The sequence below is a fragment of the Chlorocebus sabaeus genome, chromosome 15 (assembly GCF_047675955.1).
Source record: "Chlorocebus sabaeus isolate Y175 chromosome 15, mChlSab1.0.hap1, whole genome shotgun sequence".
Classification (NCBI taxonomy): domain Eukaryota; kingdom Metazoa; phylum Chordata; class Mammalia; order Primates; family Cercopithecidae; genus Chlorocebus; species Chlorocebus sabaeus.
Genome location: NC_132918.1, coordinates 71,022,023 through 71,044,769, shown reverse-complemented (window position 1 = coordinate 71,044,769; position 22,747 = coordinate 71,022,023). Strand labels below are relative to the sequence as shown.

The window sequence follows — 22,747 nt, the reverse complement described above, 5'->3', positions numbered from 1 at the left end:
GACCATTTGCAAATCTTATTTGGGGGATTGTCTATTGAAATCCTTTATCCATTTGAATGAGGTTATTTTGTTATTGTTGTTGAGTTATAGAAGTTCCTTATCTAGTTTGGATATTAACCCTTTGATGGTTTACAGATATTTTCTCGATTCCGTATGTTGCCTTTTCACTCTGTCAATTGTTTTCTTTGGTGCACAGAAATTTTTAAGTTTGATGTCCTGTTCATCTATTTTTGCTTTTGTTGTCTGTGCTTTTGGTGCCATATCCATGAAAGCATTGCCAAATCCAATGTCTCAAAGCTTTTCCTTTATGTTTCCTTCTAGAAGTTTTATAGTTTTAGGTATTACTTTTAGGTCTTTAATCTATGTTAATTTTTGTATGTGGCATGAGAGTTCAACTTCATTCTTTTTGCTTGTTATCTAGTTTTCCCAGCACCATTTGTTGAAGAGACTGTCCTTTCCCCAATGTGTAGTCTTGGCATTCCTGTGAAAAATCATTTGGCCTTTTATGTAAGGGTTTATTTCTGTGCTCTCTATTCTGTCTATATGCCAGTGCCACACTGTTTTAGATTTCGTTGTTCTGTAGTAAAATCAGGTTTTCAAATCAGGAGGTGTGAGGCCTTTAGCTTTATTCTTCTGATTAAAGACTGATTTAGCTGTATGGATCCTCTTGAGATTCCATATGAATTTTAGAATTTTTCTTTTTTCGTATTTCTGCAAAAAATACCATTGGGATTTTGGTAGGAATGGCATTGAATCTGTAGATCACTTTGGATAGTTTGGACATTTTAACAATATTTTAAGTTTTTCAAATCATGAGAATGGAATGCCCTTCCATTTATTGGTATCTTTTTTTCATTTCTTTTAACAGTGTTTTGTATTTTGATGTTATTCTCACCTCCTTGGTTAAGTTTACTCTGTGGTAGTTTATCCTTTTTGAGGCTATAGTAAATGGGATTGTTTTCATAATTTCCTTTTTTGATTGGTCATGGTTACTGCATGAAAACATAACTAATTTTTGTATCCTGCAACTTGCTGAAATCATTTATTAGTTGTAATAGTTTTTCTCTGGAATCTTTTGTGTTATCTACTATAAGATTATACGATTTTTGGGCATAATTCTACTTCTTTTCTAATTTGTATGCCTTTTATTTCCTTTTTTTGTCTTAATTGCTCTGAATAGGACCTCTAATACTATCTTGAATATTGGCAAGATTGAGCATCCTTGCCTTGTTCCTCCTGATCTTAGAGGAAAAGTTTTTAGTCTTTCACCAGTATGTGTGCGTTAGCTGTTGGCTTTTTGTGTATCGCTTTTATTATATTGAGGTATTTTCTATTTCTAGTTTGTTATGTGTTTTTATCAGGAAAGTGTATTGAATTTCGTCAGATGCTTTTTGTGCATCAATTGAGATGATAATATGGTTTTTGCCCTTCATTTTGTTAATATGGTATAGTACAATGATTTTTTTTAATATTTGGAAACACTGTTGCATTTCAAGTATAAATCCTATTTGCTTATTGTGTGTAATCCTTTTAATGTGCTGTTGGGTCAGGCATGGTGCCTCATGCCTGTAATCCCAGCACTTTGGGAGGCCAGTGCAGGAGAATCGCTTGAGGCCAGGAGTTTAAGACCATCCTGGGCAATATGGTAAAACCTTGTCTCCAGAAAAAATTTTAAAATTAGCCAGGTGTGGTGGCACACAGTTGTAGTACTAGCTGCTTGGGGCAGGGGTTGTGAGGTATTGAGGAGGAGGGTGGGTGTGCTGAGGTGGGAGAATCACTTGAGCCTGGGAGGTTGAGGCTGCAGTGAGCCATCATCATGCCACTGCACTCCAGCCTGTGCAACAAAATGAGACCCTCTCTTAAAAAAAAAAAAGTGCTATTGTATTGAGTTTGCTAGTATTTTGGGGGAGATTTTTGCATCAGTCTTCGTCAGGGGTATTGTTCCGTAGTCCTCTTGTTCTGTCTTCTAGTTTTTATATCAGAGAAATGCTGGCTTCATAGAATGATTCTGGAAGTGTTCTCTGCCCTTCATTTTTTTGTTAAGAGTTTCAAGAGTTAATTCTTTGATTATTTGGTAGAATTTTCAAGTGAAGCCATCTGGTCCTGGGATTTTCTTTGTTGGGAAGTTTTTGATTACTGCTTCATATCCTTATTTGCTATAGGGCTGTTCAGATTATTTACTCATGATTCAATCTTGGTAGATTATATGTTTGGAATGTATTCATTTCTTCTAGATTATGTAATCTGTTGCCATATATGTGTTCATGTAAGTCTTTTATAATCTTCTTTATTTCTGTGACATCAATTATGATGTCCCCTTTCATTTCTGATTTAGTTATTTGATTATCTCTTTTTTTCTTACGTAATCTAGCTAAGAGTTTGTCAGTTTTGTTAATTTTTTCAAAAAACAAACTCTTGGTTTCATTGATTTTTTTTTTCTCATTGTTTTTCTGTTCTCTATTTTATTTATCTTTGTTTTATACTTTATTTGCCTTCATTAATTTGGTTTAGTTTCTCTTTTCCTAGTTCTTTGAAAGGGTCTAAAGTTAGGTTGTTAATTCGAGATCTTTATTGATTGTTAATGTTAAGTGTAATACTGTTTTAGCCGCATTACATAAATATTGGTGTATTGTGTTTTTGTTTTCATTTGTCTCCTGATATTTTCTAAATTCCCTTGTGATTTCATCTTTGGACCCATTGGTTGTGTAAGAGTGAGTTGTTTAACTTCCACTTTTTTGTGGATTTTACTGTTTTCCTTCTGTTGATTTCTAGTTTAGTGCCATTGTTGATAGAAAATACACCTTATATGACTACAGTCTTCTTAAGTTTGTTAAGACTTGTTTTGTCACGTAACGTGGTCTATGTTGGAGAATGTTCCATGTGCAATTGAAAAGAATGTGTATTCTGCTGTTGTTCATTGGTATGTCTGTTAGGTCCAATTGGTCTATAGTGTTGTTCAAGTTCTTTGCGTCTTTATTGATCTTCTGTGTGGTTGTTCTATCCATAACTGAAAGTGGGCTAGTGAAGTCTCCTACTATTATTGTGTTCTCTCTCTCCCTTCACTTCTGTCAGTGTTTGCTCATAAATTTGTGAACTGTAATGTTAGATGCATATCTTACTGGTGAATTGACCCTTTTATCATTATATAATGTCCTATTCTGTCTCTTGTGACAGTTTTTGTCTTAAAGTCTATGTTGTCTGATATAAGTACAGCCACTCTCTTCAGATTCCAGTTTTATGGAATGTCTTTTTCCATCCTTTTATTTGTAGGCTTTGTGCATCTTTGGATCTGAAGCAGGTGTCTTGTAAACAACCTATAGTTGGATCTTTTTTTTTATTCCATTGGCTAATCTATGTGTTTTATTTGGGGCACTTAACCTTTTTTTTTTCTAGATGGAATCTCCCTCTGTTGTCCAGGCTGGAGTACAGTGGGACAATCTTGGCTCACTGCAACCTCTGCTTCAGGTTCAAGTGATTCTTCTGCCTCAGCCTCCCGAGTAGCTGGGATTACAGGTGCCTGCCACCACAACTGGCTAATTTTTGTATTTTTAGTAGAGATAGTGTTTTACCATATTGGCCATGCTGGTCTCTAACTCCTGACCTCAAGTGATCTGCCCACCTCGGTCTCCCAAAGTGCTGGAATTACAGATGTGAGCCACCATACCTGGCCCAATTCACATTTGAAATAATTATTGACATGGACTCACTATTGCCATTTTGATTATTGTTTTTGTATGTCTTATAGCTTTTTTGTCCATCTTTCCTCCCTTGCTGCCTTCTTTTGTGTTTCATTGATTTTTTTTTTTAGTGACATGTTTTGATTTTCTTCTAATTTCTCTTTGTGTGTGTTCTACAGATATTTTCCTTGACTTTACCTTGCAATTTACATAACATATCTTCAAGTGATAAAACTAAATTTTAAATTAGTAACTTCAATTATGTATGAAAACTCTTCCTTTTTTCACCTCTGCCCTCCCCTGCTTTGTTTTTGATGACACTTTACCTCTTTTTATATTGTGTATATTTTAACACCGATGTATAATTATTTTTTATGCTTTAAAAATTCTATACCATATTTAAGTGATCTGTATTACTGCATTACAATACGAGAAGATGTCATATTTGTTTATATACAAATAGTCTTCAAAAAGTTCATGGAAAATGTGTATTATGAGAAAATTATGCATGGATTTCAAAAATTTTTTGTATCAAAATAAACTTCTACTAACTTGTTATAACATTTCTGAACAAAATCTAGTTTGAGGTACTAGGAAGGATAAGACATCATTTGGAAAAGAGCCCTTATCAGAGCAATATGAATTATGCTAAAATTGAAGCAAGAACAAACATCAAGTTTATGAAGAAGCTGAGGTGGAAAAATGGTGAAATCATTGATTTACAGTATGTTTACAGAGCCAATGTCTCAAATAAATGAGCAGTTTACAAATGGATAACTTCTTTTAAGAAGAGATGAGATGATATTAAAAATGAAGCCTGCAGCAGCAGACCATCTGCATCAATTTGTGAGGAAAAGATTAATCATGTTCATGCCCTTATTGAAGAGGACCAATGATTAACAGCAGAAACAATAGCCAACACCATAGATGTCTTAGTTGGTTCAGCTTCCACAATTCTTTATGAAAAATTAAAGATTCACAGACTTTCCACTCAATGGGTGCCAAAACCATTGTGCCTAGATCAGCTGCAGACAAGAGCAAAGTTTTTAATGGAAATTTTAAACAAATGGGATCAAATCCTGACGAATTTCTTCAAAGAATTGTAACAGGAGATGAAACAGGGCTTTACCAGCATAATCCTGAAGACAAAACACGATCAAAGCAATGGCTGTTAAGAGGTGGAAGTGGTCCAATCAAAGCAAAAGAAGACAGGTCAAGAGCAAAGGTCTTGACAACAGTTTTTTAGGATGCTCAAGGCATTTTGCTTGTTGACTTTATGAAGGGCCAAAGAATGATAACATCTGCTTATTATGAGAGTGTTTTGAGAAAGGTAAAATTTTAGCAGAAAAATCCCCAGGAAAGCTTCACCAAAGTCTTTCTCCATCATGATAGTACGCCTGCTCATTCCTTTCATCAAACGAGCAATTTCATGAGATTTTTGTTGATAAATAATTAGGCATCTATCTTATAGTCTTGATTTCGCCCCTTGTGAGTTTTTTTTTGTTTGTTTGTTTTGTTTACTAATCTTAAATCTTTAAAAGGCACCTATTTTTTTTTCAGTTGGTAATGTAAAAAGACTGCATTGGCATAAATTCCCAAGACCCTTGGTCTTTAGAGATGTGCTAAATGGCTGATATCATCACTTATAAAAGTGTCTTGACCTTTAGGGAGCTTCTGTTGAGAAATAAAATTTATATTTTTTCTTTTTATCTTTTGATTCCATTTTTCCAGGAACTTTTTGAAGTCTCCTTGGACTTTACCAGGGAGTTAAGTATTTTTGTGTTACTGTGTTGCTATTTTTTATCATTTTGCTGTAAGGGACTCCCTTTATCATTTCTTGTTGGGCAAACCTGGTGGTGATGAACTGTCCCAGCATTTGTTTATCTGAGAAAGTCTTAATTTCTACTTCATTTTTGAAGGGCACTTTAGCTAGATATAATGTTCTTGGTTGGCCGTGTGTTTTTTTTTTTTCTCTTCAGTACTTCAGATATATTCTTCCAATCCCTACTACCTTGCAAGGTTTCTGCTGAGAAATTGGCTAGTAATCGAACAGAAGCTCCTTTGTACTTGATGATTCACTTTTTTGTTGCTGCTTTCAAGATTCTCTCTCTGTCTATGACTTTTGACAGTGTAATTATGATGTGTCTTGGTGTAGTTTTCTTTACATTTATCCTTGTTGGAGTTCCTTGAGCTTCTTTAATTTGTATGTCCATTTATGTCCTCAGATTTGGAAAGTTTTCAGCTCTTATTTCTTCAAATAGGCTCTTTCCCCATTCCTCCCTTTCTTCTCCTTTGAGACTTACATAATGTATATGTTGTTCTGATGATAGTGGCCCATAAGTTCTTTAAGCTCTTTTTGTGTTTATTCATTCCTTTGCCTTTTTTCTCCTTTCCCTTGGCAGTTTTGAAAGTCCTGTCTTCAGATTTGCTGATTTAAAAAAATTCTGCCTACTCAAGTCTACTGTGATATCCCTCTAGTGTATTTTCAATTCATTTACTGTATGCTTCAGTTCCAGAAATAATGTTGGCTACTTCATCATAGTTTTTATCTTTGTTTTTTTTCTTTTTGTTTATGCATTGTTACACTGAGTTTTTGTTTGTCCATCTGTACTCATTTATTTCATTAAGCATCCCTTGGCAGTTAATTTGAATTCTTTGTATGACTATATTTCCATTTCTTTAGGCTCAATTTGTGGTGATTTATTTATTATTTTTTTGAGACAGGCTCTTGCTCTGTCAGCCAGGCTGGAGTACAGTCGTGTGCTGATGGCTTACTGCAGCCTCAACCTTCTGGGCTGAGGCAATCCTCCTGTTGCAGCCTCCCAAGTAGCTGGGACTACAAGTGTGCACTACCACACCTGGCTAATTTGTTTTGTTTTGTTTTGTTTTGGTAGAGAGATTTGGCCATGTTACTCAGACTGGTTCTGAGCTCTGGGCCCAAGGGATCTGCCTGCCTCAGCCTCCCAAAGTGCTAGGATTACAGGTGTGAGCCACTGCGCCTGGCTGCAATTTAATTTTTTACATTGAATCAGCCGTATTTCCTTGTTTCTTTGTATTGTTATTTTCTGTTAGGGCTTTGGCATTTGAAGGCTTAGCTAACTCTCCAGTCTTTGCAGTCTGGTTTCATACTGGGAAGACTTTCTTCATCCAGTTTGTCTAGCTAGGGAATCCTGAGACCTCACAAATCTTTTATGGGGATGCATCCTCTTTAGGTTTGTGCATGGAATTTCTTAATTGAAGAGGTTTGGGTCTGTCTGTGTTTGCTCTCTCTGGAGTGTATGTATCTGCTTTACTTGTGGCCGCTGGTGCTGTAGTAAACTACAGTACTGGAGCTCCACCTTGTGTCTGTTTCTGATACTACAGAGTCTGATGCTAAACTTTGATTGCCTTTGTTCTCAGTGACCCTCAACCTGGCACCCTGTTCAATGTCAGTACTTAGATTCAGTCAAGAGGTTTCTAGGGTAGCACTGCCCCCAACTGTTCCATTGGAGGTATATTCCTCTTCTGCTCCTCCCCAGGGAGAAGGTGAAAGTTGCTGTTGTCATGTTTTTCTCAATCTTGCCTTGCTGGGGCAGATAGGAGGGAGGACATGAGCTTTGATGCTATTTTATGCTCACCTGGGGTGCTGGAATGTATCACAAAGGCAGTTGGGTTATATGTTATTGTTGAATCCATGTCTTCATGGGGAAAGAAAGGCCTGGGGTTTCTTATTTTGCCATCTGGCTGACCACACTCAAATGTTATCTGCTTTTTTAGACTTTATCTTAGCAAGAATGGCAAGTCTTTGAACTTGATAGAGATTTGGTGAGTTCAAGCTTTCAAACTTTTTTTGGTAATGTATCCATTTGGGAAGAGATGCAGGGAGGAAGAGGTGGTGATTATAAGTAAGGAAGTATGGAAAAAGTTGTAAATTCTTGAAGAAAGCATGAGGTAAGGCTTTACTCCTGTTTTTTTGTTGTTGTTGTTGTTCGTTTTTTTGTTTTGTTTTTTAATCCCTGTGCGCCCTTTAGTTCAGCTTAGTTCATACAAATTAGATAGACATGAGCCTCTGGTTGAGTCTCATCTTGAAAATATTTTCTTTGTGATGGGGTTGGTTTTGGAAGAGTAGCCTGGAATAGGAAAGCTTTTACTTGTATGGTTGTCATGTGTCCTCAACCTTTATGTCAATAATTGCAGACTTAAAATAGCAGTTCTAAGTTAATGGTAAAATGTTACCTATCTTTGATTCCATAGCATCCGTCTTCTTTGAGTACTTTCTTACAGTGTGATTTTAATGATTATGATCTTTGTTCTAACTATTTTGAGGCTCCATTAAAAAATAAATTGTGATTTTAATTGTTAGAATCATTTCTATAAATTAATGTCACTGTGCCTGGCCCCTAAACATAAGTCGTTTTTACCAATCAACTATTTCTTTATAAAACGCAAGGAATATGATTAGAAATTTGAAGACTCTCTGGTATTTAAAAAATAAAGTTCATCTTTCTGGCCAGCTAGTTCATCATCTAACTTTTGCAGAAGTAGAATGTGAAAACTTTGTGAAACAGAATTATTTGCTTTTATGCAAAGCTATTTTTAATTGTCTTTGAGCAGTGTTAATGGAAAAACTTATAAATGTAGGAATGTATAAGAATGTAGTTTAAAATCTAGTAGAATGAGTTATTTTTTAATACTTTTATTTTGAACTATTATTAAATCTTTAATTTTATATAAAACTTACTGCACTGTGAAATTATAATTAATGTTTGAGTTTCCTCAGGATATATTAAATTCTTGGTTTAGACTTTTCACAGGTCATGTTTTTGATTTTTAAACATGCTTAATGATAAAGTTTTTAAAAATAAAAACTTAAAAGAGGAATTAAAATTGCGTACTGCTTGTTTAAATGCACAAAATCTCTGTATCTTCTATTGTCTGTATTCTGTTTCTTCAATTTCTACTAAAATTTGAAGGCCTATGAAGATATTTTAATTCTCATTGCGTTATTTTTTGACTCTGAAAAAATAGGCCATCATATCTTTTTAGTGGGATGTCATATTTGTCAGCATTGAAGAATCCCAGAAGGAGAGAAGTATATTCTCTGCTGCTCTTAAGAAGACAAGGAAATTTGTAGACCTTGGAAATTTCATTTGACATCCTCATCTGCTGTAGGAATGTTTAGAATTAGAATTTAGAATTAGGCACCAACCTGTGCCTCCTTGAAACTGGTAGAGAAACTGGTATCAGTATTGGGGCACCCGGAGCTGATACGTGAGGAATTATTGGCATGATCTACAAATGTGTGAAATTTGAAGATTTTATAAGCTATTATATTTTTAGTCATATCAGTGTTTATTAACTACATAGGTTAATATTTTGCGTAGGTCATATTTGTTTGTACCGTAGTCTTCAGTAACTTAATGGTGGAGAGCTTACATCTGGAAGCTTCTGGGGCTCCTGTACCTAGCAAGGTTCAGTCATTGTGATTTTGTAACCTCACCAGAACTCAAGGTTTTGAAGACCACAAAAATTAACTTGAGGCCAGGCATGGTGGCTCACGCCTGTAATCCTAGCACTTTGGGAGGCCAAGGCAGGCTGATCACCTGAGGTCCGAAGTTCAAGACCAGCCTGGCCAACATGGTGAAACCTTGTCTCTACTAAAAATACAAAACAAAAACAAACAAACAAAAAAACCAACTAGCTGAGCATAGTGGTGCGCATCTGTAGTCCCAGCTACTCAGGAGGCTGAGGCGGGAGAATCACTTGAAACTGGGAGGCAGAGGCTGCAGTGAGCCAAGATCACACCATTGCACTCCAACCTGGACGACAGAGCAAGACTGTCTCAAAAACAAAACAAACAAACTTGATATCTTATAGAATTGGGAAATGTTTGTATTTTTGGATTGCTAGAGACTGCTCTAGTGATTCTGGTGACTATACCCATGTTTTGGGCTCAGTCAAAACTACAGGTTCACGTTATATAATAAGAGCCAGACTGTCAGTAATAGACTTGTGTTTTCTTTAGGATTTAAAAAATCAGTGGGTCTGAAAGATAATTTTGCCATTAAAAAAGAAAACCCATGTCGTGTGTCCATACTCATTGTTTACCCCTTAGTAGGTTATTTCAATTTGATTTTTTGGTTAATTTTAGACTCTTTTTGATCAGAACAATGCTGCAAAAAAAGAAGAGTCAGAAACTGCCAACAAAAATGATTCTTCAAAGAAGTTGTCTGTTGAGAGAGTGTATCAGAAGAAGACACAACTTGAACACATTCTTCTTCGTCCTGATACATATATTGGGTCAGTGGAGCCATTGACGCAGGTAATTATTGCTAAAATTGATTGAAATTAGGAGATGTGCATCTATATCTACTTTTTAATGTTGATAAAATTGTAATTACATGCTTTAGAAATCTGTAATTTCACCTATCTATAGTCATGGTCAAAGTAGGGTGAAAGATCTAGAAGTAGAAAGGTATTTACTTCTTTCTGGGGATAAAAACCATCACAAGAGCCCGGGCACGGTGGCTCACGCCTGTAATCCCAGCATGTTGGGAGGCCGAGGCAGATGGATCACCTAAGGTCAGGAGTTGAAAACCAGCCTGGCCAACATGACTAGTTGAGACTAGTAAGAACTGGGATTCAAAGTAGATCTCTCTGACTCCAAAGTCTTGCTTTGTTCGTATTATTTTACTTGCTCCCTGTATTATGAAAAAAAAAAAAAGCATGCATTTTCCATTATTTATGAAAAGTAATGTTTTTATTTTTTCAACTATTTAATTCTGTTTCTAATAATTATTGATGTCTTACGTTAAAACTGACTTTAAGGCCAGGCGCAGTGGCTCATACCTGTAATCCCAGCACTTTGGGAGGCCGAGGTGGGTGGATCACAAGATCAGGAGATCGAGAATATCCTGGCTAACACGGTGAAACCCCGTCTCTACTAAAAATACAAAAAATTAGCCAATCATGGTGGCAGGCGCCTGTAGTCCTAGCTACTTGGGAGACTGAGGCAGGAGAATGGCATGAACCCGGGAGGCAGAACTTGCAGTGAGCCGAGATCGTGCCACTGCACTCCAGCCTGGGTGACAGTGCAAGACTCTGTCTCAAAAAAAAAAGGAAAAAAAAAAGAAAAACTGACTTCATGTATAATAATACAAACTTGATACAAAATGAACAATTTCTCAATTTTGAGATTAATTTATTATGAATAGTGAAGTTGACTATTACTGAAGTTGTATATGTTTTTCTGCTTCGCAGATCTAAGTATTTGTATAGTGTAAATGACTGGATGTGGATTATACCATGAAAAATTGATGTTAAGGATTTATCGAGTAAAAAACTATTTTTGAATTTTTCAATGCAGTTCATGTGGGTGTATGATGAAGATGTAGGAATGAATTGCAGAGAGGTTACCTTTGTGCCAGGTTTATACAAGATCTTTGATGAAATTTTGGGTGAGTACTTGCTTAGGATTTAATGCATATTTCTATTAATATCATCATAATGTCCTTTTATATATAAAGCCAGACTTAACCAGTATAAACTTGAAGGGTATATCTCTGGCTTTTATCCTTCGGAATATAAATGATCTTCAGAAAATTTATACCATGATCTGTAGTGTTTATCTCTGTTTCATCTGTTTCATTTTCTTCATCTATGAAATCGGTGTGTTGTGTTTGTAATCCCATATTTGGTCTGTACTCCTCTATGTGTAGTCTTCTGGGATTTGCTAGCATCACAGTTACCTGGGGGCATCTTGAATATGGAGATGACAGGGACTGATTTTGCAGATTCATTGAGTTGGGATATGTAAATATGTTTTTCACCAACAAATCAGACACTTCTGTTGGGCAGCCAAGTTTAATAACCATTGCTCTAAATGTTCTCTATCCTCTCGAAATCACATGGTTAATTAAATTATGTGAATGCCTAGTTGACTGCCAGGGAATGCTTGTACTTTGGAAATATTCTAACCAAGGACACTCTAGAAATTCTCTTGCTCTGCCATCTCAGTGCAACTTGAGGTTTCCTAGTGTAGTTGTATGGGTCTCTCAGAGCTGCTTCTGTTGGTATTTGGTGAAGAAGTAAGAGATTAAAACTGGGTTACATTTTATACCTTTACTCTTGCCTCCATATTATAATTTTACTGTTTTAAGTTTATTACAAGGGTTTGTCAGGAACATATTTCTTCTATGATTATGTTCAAATTTCCTTGAAGCAGTGGTTAGTGAATGCAAAAATATTTATGTTGTCAGTTATAGTGCCTAGGATACAGAATTTTGATTTCTAAGGGTGTTAAACACTTTTTTTGGTAACTAAAGATGAACTGGTTTCTATTCAATATGCCTATAAAGTCACTAGTTCATTGAAAGAGGTCAGTAGAATGCAATTACTTGTTACCAAGAAAAAAATATAATTAAACAAAAGTTTTTACTTTTAGACCTGGATTTGGGTGTTGTAAAATGCAGGTGTTGGCTCTGACTTAATTTGTTTTGATTAATATGTATACTAAAACATTTCCTTCTCTTTTTTGTGATGGAAAACATAACAGTAATTTGATGTGATAATACAATTTAGGAATATTATTTAGAAAATAAGATTTTATATGAGAAGTTAATGGTACTTATTTTCATTAACTATTACCATATGTAGATGTTTATATTAAGCAGTGATGCACATAAAGTTGTGTCCATGTGTTTATTTATATAATTTTGTATATTACTCACTGAGATGTTTAATTTTGTAGTTAATGCTGCTGACAATAAACAGAGGGATAAGAACATGACTTGTATTAAAGTTTCTATTGATCCGTAAGTATATTTAAAGTTTAATTTTTTATGCTGTTTTATTCAGATAGTCCCCAATTTATGAGTACTCCTCAAATAATGTATGTGGGTAGTACTTTTTTGTTTTCCTGTTGTTTGAGACTTTGTAATTTTTGCCTCTTTTCTGTGTCATTTATTGTCTTTTCTTTCAAAGAACTTCCCTGTCGGGACTTTTGGAGACCATTTTTCTTTGATGCTATATATGCTATTTCAGCTGCTAGAGTAGTCACCTATCTTTTCTTTGGGACTCAAGGCTAAGGGCCGTTAGTGTGATTCCAGTTATACTTTAAATTTACTTTTCATGATTGGTGTTTGGAGTTTTCCATTATTTATGACATGATTTAATAGATTAGCTACTGTTGGTGTAACTAGTTGTTTAGCTAATTATATTACTGTGGTGATTTTTATTATTTTTTTGCGTAGGATGAAGGTGTATAAAAAATAGTAATGTTAAATCAGAAACATAACTGTTATATTTCTCCTGTTTTTACCAGCATGCCTTTTGTAAAATATTACATTCATCATTTGTAATTTCATTAGTAATTTAGCATGATTTTAAGATTTTTCTCTAGTAAACAAAAATCTAATAATTCAGTTGTAGTTTTACTATTAGTAATCTAATTTCAGTTAAGATTAGTAGTATAATAAAACTATAATTTGGTTATACCTTGAAGTTAACTGTATTTTATATGAAAATGTTACCATATAACTATGCTGTTGGATTCTTTATTTTTCTTCTCCATTCTTTTTTTAAAAAAAATTTGGATTATTTCTATAATGAATACGTTCTTGAGAAGTTATATAAGGCATACAAGACATAAATTACAACTTATACAGAAGTTTAAGATGGTTTCAAGGAAATTTTGGCTGTTAAGATTCCTTTTCCTTGTTTAGGCAATTGTCAATTAAAAATCATACCTCTCTTCATTTATTATGTTTTAGGAGAGTAAGGAGTAATAGACACTGAATGTTTGATATTTTTGAATTGTTCTCAAAATTGAACAATTCTAATTGAAAACTAAGAAAGAAAGAACCTTCTTTAAATACACTCTTGATGAACGTATTTGCAATTGTTTAGTTCTTTTATGTGGTACTAGCCATATTAGTCCAAATATTTTAGCCACATTAATACAATAAGATTAAATTTAAGAACTAGAGTGTAGCATACCATCATAACAAAGTGATGAAGTGAGCTAAACCAGGTGCAGCAGCTCACGCCTGTAATCCTGGCACTTTGGGAGGCTGTCAGGCGGATCCCTTGAGCCCAGGAGTTAGAGACCAGTCTGGGCAACATGGTGAAACCCTGTCTCTACCAAAAAAAAAAAAAAAAAAACCAAAATTATCTGGGCATAGTGGCACGTGCTTGTAGTCCCAGCTACTCAGCAGGCTAAGGTGGGAGGATTGCTTGAGCCTGGGAGGTCAGGCTGCAGAGAGCCATGATTGTGTCACTGTACTCCAGCCTGGGTGACAGAGCAAGACCCTGTCTTAAAAAAAAAAAAAAAAAAACAAAAAAAAAACAATGAAGAAGTGAGCTGTAAGACAACTCTGTAGACTGGATAAGGGCTCTTGGTTTATTTTACTTATCAGTTCATTACAGATTTTGTACAAAGTGTAATTCTACATAATTCTAGTAATTCTAGTGCCTTTATCACTCCATTTTATACTCTGTTTTTAATCAACAAACATTTTTGTGTAGGCATAAGAGGGAAAATTATAAATAAGTTTGTTTTCTCAATGGCAATGAGATATCAATTTTTTTTTCATATTTCCCACCTCATTTTAACTGCTTCTGGTAGAAAATTATTTTATTTCAATATAAACAAAAATCCTTAGCTATTCCAAGAAGAAAAGGTGATGGTAGTATATTTTTTCACCCCTCCTTTCTTATTTCTTTTGTTGTTTATGAAACATTGATGAAAAATTGAGTCTTAATCTTGCCTTTAATTGAATTTCATATACTTCTAAAATTGGCGTTAGGCAAGCATTTTGTGAGAAGTTGCTGATTTGTATATTGTATTTCTGAGTTTTAACTATAGCATTTTGTCTCTTGTGAATTTTGTCCCATAGTCATCTTTTTTTTTTTTTTTTTTTTTTACCACATATACTATGGAAATCAGTATTATTTTGATTAAAATAAATGCTATTTCAGCAGTGCAGTTTTTGCTTCAGTAAGATTTCTAATTGTCATTTTAAAGCTAAATTTAAATGAGAAAAAGAGCTGTTGCACTGTTTATCCAATCGATCCAGTTTTATCTGCTGTCCATTTTTGTATCCTTTGAGTTTCATTCTTTTTAACATTTTTGTATAGCAGATTTTTATTTTTCTTTGTACATTTGTTCACATAAACTTCTTGTGTGGAGGAGAGGTTAAATTTTAATAGCTAATGGGCAAAGTATATAGGATATATAATACAGTCTAGCTCTTATTCTTTCTTTTCCTCCATAGTATTCTGTGATGTGGGGATAAAATTTAAGGAAAACATGGTTGTAAAGCCATGAGAATAGATTAAATACAAGGTATGCCATACAGAATTTGGACAGTTCTTCTAGAAGTTAGAGAAGTTAGAGCAACTTCTTACAAGGGAACTTAACACTTATTAAATAATATAATATAATAGTATTGAAACAATTTATTTGTGGTTGTCTATCTGACTAAAAACAAATGTGGAAGCTGAGCACAATGGCTCACGCCTGTAATCCCAGCACTTTGGGAGGCCAAGGTGGGTGGATCATGAGGTGAGGAGTTTGAGACCAGCTTGGCCAACATGGTGAAACACCGTTTCTAATAAAAATACAAAAATTAGCTGTTCGTGGTGGTGCGCGCCTGTAATCCCAGCTACTTGGGAGACTGAGACAGGAGAATTGCTGGATCTCAGGAGGCAGAGGTTGCAGTGAGCTGAGATCGTGCCACTGCACTCCAGCCTGGGTGACAGAGCGAGACTCTGTCTCAAACAAAAAAACAAATGTGGAAAGCATATTAACCAGAGTTCAAAATATTCCTCTAGCTTAAGTATTCTTTACTTAGAATTGAAACTTTAAAACTATAGCTTAAAAAAAAATTGTATACTCATGCTAAATTATATATGTAGACATTTCTTCTTTTAACAAATGGAATTATAGTATATATACTGTTTTATATCTTTCTCTTTATTCAACATATTATAGACAGCTTTCGTTATTAACTTACATAGATCCACTTAATTTTTTTAAACTACTTGCAAGTATTTTATTATGTTGATGTGTCATTTATTTAACCTCTTGCCAACTGATAAGTATTGGATATTTAGATTTTCAGTGTTTTTTTTTAGCCTAATTATTTTTGAAAATTTATTTGTAAACTATTAAATGCAATATTCTTATTCTTAATTTTTATTGAATATTATCAATGGAGCAAATTATAAAATTCTGAATAATTGTTTAGAGATTACAGAGATAAATACCAGATCTGAGAAATGATATAGGTTGAAATTTTATAAGAGAGTTTGGTAGCAAGTTCCAGTTTCACACTCATATAGACTTAGCTATGTTGAGGATGCCAAACGTTGATTTTTTTTTTTTTGAAATTGTGATGAAGATAATTAACCTAAAAATGCCTATTTTAATTACAGTACCGTGTGCTAAACATGATGAAACCTTTTTTTAAGGTTTTCTCATGAGTATGTTGCCTTTTTTGTCATCCTGAGATATTTAAGGTCTGTAATTTTCCATTCTTGCCTTTATTTCCTTCATAATTCTTCTCTATTAGTTATGACTCAGGGAAAGAAATGTTTGTCCTCAGCGAGTATTTTCTTGAGAGATGAATCAGTGCCTTCCAATTGATAATGACTACTGTCTTACAATCTTTAAGGTTTATTCTAGATTACTTTTTAATGAATTAATTTATCTTTACTATTTTAAGCTCTAAATTCTGCTTTTCTTTTTTTTTATACAGTGAATCTAATATTATAAGCATTTGGAATAATGGAAAAGGCATTCCAGTAGTAGAACACAAGGTAGAGAAAGTTTATGTTCCTGCTTTAATTTTTGGACAGCTTTTAACATCCAGTAACTATGATGATGATGAGAAAAAAGTTACAGGTAAAGTCTGAATGGAATTTTGATTGAAAAATACTGTTTTCTTAATATAGAATGTATAACTTACTAAGGAAATTGTACAGTTTTGGTGTGAGAAAATCATTTTCAGAATTAATATTTATAAACTATCATGTATAAATATTGTCTTGATAATAGTTTAGCAGTGACATTTTAAAACCTTAAGTCTGATAGTACATTGACTGTGTTGTTAGAACTGCTGGAAGTTTAACTTGGCTGATAGCTTGAGTTTTGATTTTTAGATAGGACTAGTATGATGTCTATGTATATAAATTTTTTATTACATAAGTACTGTGTCTTTTGGTATTAAGTTACTTTTAAACTCTTTTCCTTAAGAAGGTCAGGTTCGAAAATCTAGACTCTGTAAATAGAGTTGAAAGTGCTTTGACCAAAATCATATGTTTTCATACTTACTTATGTTGCCCAAATAGGTTGATAGGTTTTTTTGTTTTGTTTTGTTTTGCTTTTTAAACCAAGGCTCTGGGAAATGATATAGATTAAAATTTTGTAATAGAGAAGCAAGTTTGATAGAAAGTTCAGATTTCATACTCACAGAGATTTACCGGATCATGAAAGATACAAAGCTTAATGTTTTTGAAATTGTAAAGACTGTGGTAAATGTACAAAATACCCATTTTAATTACACTACTATATATGCTAAATCTTAATTGTATCTTTCTTTAAATGAAAAAAATCTAATTATGCTCTGGAATATTCAATTGGTGATTGATAATGCAGTTAGTGGAACAGTTTTGCAACAGCCTTGCCCTATGGTAGTAAATTAACAAAATTCCTTTAAAATCATTTTTACTAAACCTTTTACATTTAATTTTTCTTACAGGTGGTCGTAATGGTTATGGTGCAAAACTTTGTAATATTTTCAGTACAAAGTTTACAGTAGAAACAGCTTGCAAAGAATACAAACACAGTTTTAAGCAGGTATGCTAGAAACACATCTATTTCTTTTTTTAAAATAATGTTTTATTATTTTGTTGAGATAGTAGAACCTTAGATAAATTGCAGTAATGCCTATATAACTTCATTTTTTGTTTTCAAAGCATTATCCAAGTCAATTCATCAGAGTAAAGAGACGTCAGAATGCCTGGGAGATTTAATATAAGCCTATTCCTCTATCATTCCTTTAAAACAAAGTGCTTTATTTAACAGGCTTTATTTAACTTAGTTAAGTATTAGTGAAAATGTCCTAAACCTCACAGACTCATGTACATGCAGCCGCTTAGTGTGTTTGAAAAATTCCTCAATGAATCATCAAATTTGTATTTCAAAATTTTATTTTATTCTTGCGGGTCTATGAAAATGATTCGAAATTTTATATAAGCTAAAATAATTTTTATTTTAAGTTTTCTTTATTGCTTTCCAACAACCCCACTGTTGAAGTAAGCAAAAGTAATTTTGTCAGGAAAAGCATCATGCATGTTTGTTTTTCTAAAAGTCTATATGTTCATGTTGAAGAATTCGAAAGAGATTTTGTGGACAGTTTATAAATTTGTACAGTTTAGTTTATTTTTAACATGAGATAATTATCACAGTAATACAGTTGTCCCTCAGAAGGATTAGTTCTGGGATGCCCTTTCTATACCGAAATCAGAGGAGGATCAAGTCCCTTATATAAAATGGGGTAGTATTTGCATATAACCTATACACATCCTCCCATGTACTTTAAATCAACTCTAGATTACTTATAATACGTAATACAATATAAACGCCATGTGAACAGTTATGCTGTATTTTGAAAATTTGTATTTTTTATTATTTTTTCCCAAATATTTTTAAGCTGCAGTTGGTCAAATCTACAAATGTAGAACCTACCCAAAGGCTGACTGTATTTACTATTTTTTTTTTGTCTGTAATATTATCAAGGATTTGTTTGGTTTGTTGTGAGGTTGGAAAATTGATATAGTTTGATGAATGAATTTAATGAGCGAAATCTTTATTGTGAAATATGGAAGCATTATAGAAATATTTGATTTTGTTTCTTTTAAAGACATGGATGAATAATATGATGAAGACTTCTGAAGCCAAAATTAAACATTTTGATGGTGAAGATTACACATGCATAACATTCCAACCAGATCTGTCCAAATTTAAAATGGAAAAACTTGACAAGGATATTGTGGCCCTCATGACCAGAAGGGCATATGATTTGGCTGGTTCATGTAAAGGGGTCAAGGTCATGTTTAATGGAAAGAAATTGCCTGTAAGTCTCCTGTAAAATAGTTTTAATACTGTGTTATTTTATACAGAGAATATTGTTGGGTCTTCCTTTTTAAAAGTTCATCTGGTAATCTCTTTTACTGGTGTGTTTAGATGATTCACATTTAAAGTGATTATTGATACATTAGCCCATTCTTTCTTCAAATAATGCTTCTGTCTTGTTCTTTCCTTTCCTTCTTGGTTATATATATGTTACATTATTTGATATTGTCTCCAGTTCTTGAATGCTCTATTTTATTCACTCTACTTCCTCTTTTTGTATTAGTTTAATTTTTATTCCCCTCTCTTCAGGTTTACTTTTTTGCAATCTCTGCATCAAGTTTCCTGAAGAGCCTGTCAAAGGCATTCCTCGTGCTTTCTATGTTTTTTATTTTTAGCATTTCCATTTGATTATTTCTTATAGTTTCCATGTCTTTGCTGAAGTTGCATGTTGTCTACATTTTCCATTAGATACTTTAACATACTAATTAATTGTTATTTAAAATATTTTATCTGATACATGTTACGACATCTGTGAGGTGCTTATTCTGTTTCTGATGATTGCTTTATCTTTTCAGATTGTTTTTTTTCTTGCCTTTTGGCACGCCCTGTAAGTTGTGGAAAATCAGATATGTTTTGTAGGGCAGTAGATATTGAGGTAAATAAGCATTAGTGTAGGACTTAGGTTATATTTACCCAGGAGATGGGCTGTGTTTGAAGTTTATTTTTGCTGTAGTTATTAGTGTTGAGGTTTGTTGCTGCTGTGAGTACGAGAGACTTCCAAATTCTGTCTTGTTTTTGTCTTTCCCTTTGGCTTAGGGCCTTCTTTTTGAGCTGCCCCTCAGAGGTGATCTGACTCTTGCAGCTCTTCCAGCTGAAACCCACTGTTGTTACTGGAGGCTTGGTAGCATGATGGTAGATTTTGGGGGAGATGTTCTCTAATGTCTAATTACATCCCAACCTTTGGAGTGCATGGTGAACCTGTATCTCAGGGGTTTGACCTTTATAAGTTTATGCCTCTCCTCCATAGGTGAAGACTTTTTTTCTGCCTTCTATTCTCTTTCCCCAGCTGCAGCAGGTTTCCACCAGTGACCAGTGTTCTCAGCCTATGTCCTTGAGGTTCCCTGCCCTGCAGAATAAACATTTTTTTTTTGGGTAAGGGAGATAGATCTGGGTGGATTTCCCAGTGACTACTGTTTCTCTCTCCCAGCTGGCACCATAGGAATGCAGAGGGGAAACCTTCTCTAGATTCTCACTAGTCTTCTCTGTGAGAATTTGGTGGGTTTTCTGGAGGAAAAACTTCCAAGAGTGTGAATAAATGAACTTATGACTATAGCCCCTAGAAGCTTTATGCATTCAAACTAGCATACACTCTTTCAGTAGTAATTAGTCAAAATTTCTAGTTTAATGTTCCTACTATATCTGCCCCAGGTAAGCAAAAGCTTAGGTTTTGCGGTCTTCTACAGACACTTGTGTCTCTAGGCTTCAGGATGGCCAGCTCTCCTGTGATCTCAATTCTTCAGTGGGTTCACGAAAAACCCTTTAATTTGTTGTCTGATTACCCGTTTTCTTGTAAGGACGGAAGCTTTTTTTCCTGCTAGTTCATTATCTGTCTGAACTGAAACTAGAAGTCTACTGTATCATTTTAAAAATATAAATTTCTGAAATATTTTATAACAATTTACCTGTCCCTTCACACCTTTTTTTTTGTCAAGTACACATAGAAATGAATTTCTTTTTTAAAGGTCAAGGGTTAAGGAATAGATCTGGGAAATGCCACTAAGGTTTGGGTCTGTACATTTAGAACTGTTGTAAATGAGATGAAATGAAAGTATACGTACTTAAGGTCATTCACCTATTTGAGCTGCCAGTATAAGATTTTTAATTGTTTTTGTTTTTTAAATTAATAGGTAAATGGATTTCGCAGTTATGTAGATCTTTATGTGAAAGACAAATTGGATGAAACTGGGGTGGCCCTGAAAGTTATTCATGAGCTTGCAAATGAAAGATGGGATGTTTGTCTCACATTGAGTGAAAAAGGATTCCAGCAGATCAGCTTTGTAAATAGTATTGCGACTACAAAAGTAAGTAAGCAAATTATTTGTTTCCAAGTCAGTGGTGGAACAGTGCTTCATTAAAAACTACAAAATAAATAACAATATCAGCAACCCCCAAAAAACCCAAATCTGTTTTTGTTAAATAAGAATTGACTTATGAAAAAGAAAACCTGTTTTCTATGAAATTGCTGTATTAAAATTTATTTAAATATTCATTGAGAAGTAAGTTTATATGATTAGTGTTTGTAGTTGAACATATTTATATTTTATGAAATTTGGAATGACAAATTCCTTTTTCTGTAGCTTTTAGCCCCACCTTCCCCAACCTCTGGGGAGAGGAGAGGGGGCTGGTGACTGAGTTAAGAATCAATTATGGCTATGTGATAAAGCTCTATAAAAACTCCTGAGGAGTGGAGTTCACAGAACTCCTAGGTTGGTGAATACATTGAGGTGCAAAGAGGGTGGCATGTCTGGGTAAGGCATGGAGCTTTGTGTACCCTTTCCCCTGTACCACGCCCTATGCATCTCTTCCATTTGGCTGTTATTGCTGGATCCTATATAAAAAACTGGTAAATGAAGTAAAGTGTGTTCTTGAGTTCTGTGACCTGTTCCAGCAAATTATCATTCCTGAGGAGTGGGTCATAGGTTCGTTAGAAGTACAGGAGGCCTAGGACTTGTGACTGGCATTTGAAGTGTGGGGAGTCCTGTGGGACTGAGCCCTTAACCAACCCTAAATACTTGTGCTAACTCCAGGTAGTTGGTATCAAAATTGAATTACATCGTTGAACATCCATTTGGTGTCTGGAGGATCAGCAAATTGGTTGTTGGTCTTGAAAGCACCCCAGAATTGGTGATAGAATTGAAGTGAGAAAAAAAACCAAAACACCATAACAGTTGATTTATTGGCTCGTTAGCTAAAATACCTTATTTTTAAAAAAATCCCAACTCTCATTCTGAGACTCCTGTTACTCTTTTAGAAAATAGGGTTTATAATACAGATAAAATATTTTGCTACTTTAACAATACAGGAATTCGGATTTTACATGTTTTCTTTCTTTAGGGTGGACGGCACGTGGATTATGTGGTAGATCAAGTTGTTGGTAAACTGATTGAAGTGGTTAAGAAAAAGAACAAAGCTGGTGTATCAGTGAAACCATTTCAAGTAAGGGATGCATTATATATTGTATATGATGCATATATATGCATTATATATATGCTGAATTACTAAATATCAGCTCTGATGTTGCCTTTTTTTGTTATGTTTTCGACAGGTAAAAAACCATATATGGGTTTTTATTAATTGCCTTATTGAAAATCCAACTTTTGATTCTCAGACTAAGGAAAACATGACTCTGCAGCCCAAAAGTTTTGGGTCTAAATGCCAGCTGTCAGAAAAATTTTTTAAAGCAGTGAGTAAAACTTGTGTAAAACTTGTATTATTTTTTATTGTTGTTATTAAGAGTTAATCTTAGGTAGTTTTCTTGGTTTACTTTATTTGTGATTAGTTTCTTTCGTCATATTAATTGTGGGTATAAGCATGCTTGCACTGCAAACTAATATGCTTAATTTGATAACTTTAAAGGGTAGACTTTAATGTTTCCTAAAACAATTGTTTTGCCAAGAACTAAAGTAGGAAATTGTGTAACTAATTGGATTTTTAGCTTTGCATTGACCATTGTAAAGGTCATATTTCCCCTAACAGATGTACCGATCCTCATGCAACTCTTTCATCTTTTCTACTCTCATTTCAACTTGATCTACTGATTTTATCTTTACACATGTTTAAAAATTGTGGTAACATATGCATAACAAAATGTACTATTTTCTACATGTTTTAAAGTTGCTTTGCTTTGCACGTAATTTTTTTAGGCTACGTTAACTTCTCTAAAATAATGTGAGAG

General features: G+C 34.1%; 1 protein-coding gene across 3 annotated transcripts in view; it reads left to right on the top strand.

Moving 5' to 3' along the window:
• TOP2B (DNA topoisomerase II beta) overlaps positions 1-22,747 on the top strand; it is a 66,238-nt gene that overhangs the window by 9,478 nt on the left and 34,013 nt on the right. For 2 of the 3 annotated variants that reach the window (XM_073023644.1, XM_008009296.3), the window contains exons 2-10: positions 9,808-9,978; positions 11,023-11,113; positions 12,406-12,469; positions 16,415-16,560; positions 17,417-17,514; positions 18,581-18,793; positions 20,700-20,873; positions 21,907-22,008; positions 22,118-22,255. In XM_073023644.1, the coding sequence (XP_072879745.1) occupies positions 9,808-9,978; positions 11,023-11,113; positions 12,406-12,469; positions 16,415-16,560; positions 17,417-17,514; positions 18,581-18,793; positions 20,700-20,873; positions 21,907-22,008; positions 22,118-22,255 (1,197 nt within the window). The remainder of the gene's footprint in view (positions 1-9,807; positions 9,979-11,022; positions 11,114-12,405; positions 12,470-16,414; positions 16,561-17,416; positions 17,515-18,580; positions 18,794-20,699; positions 20,874-21,906; positions 22,009-22,117; positions 22,256-22,747) is intronic. The other variant, XM_008009297.3, reaches the window with a different exon arrangement.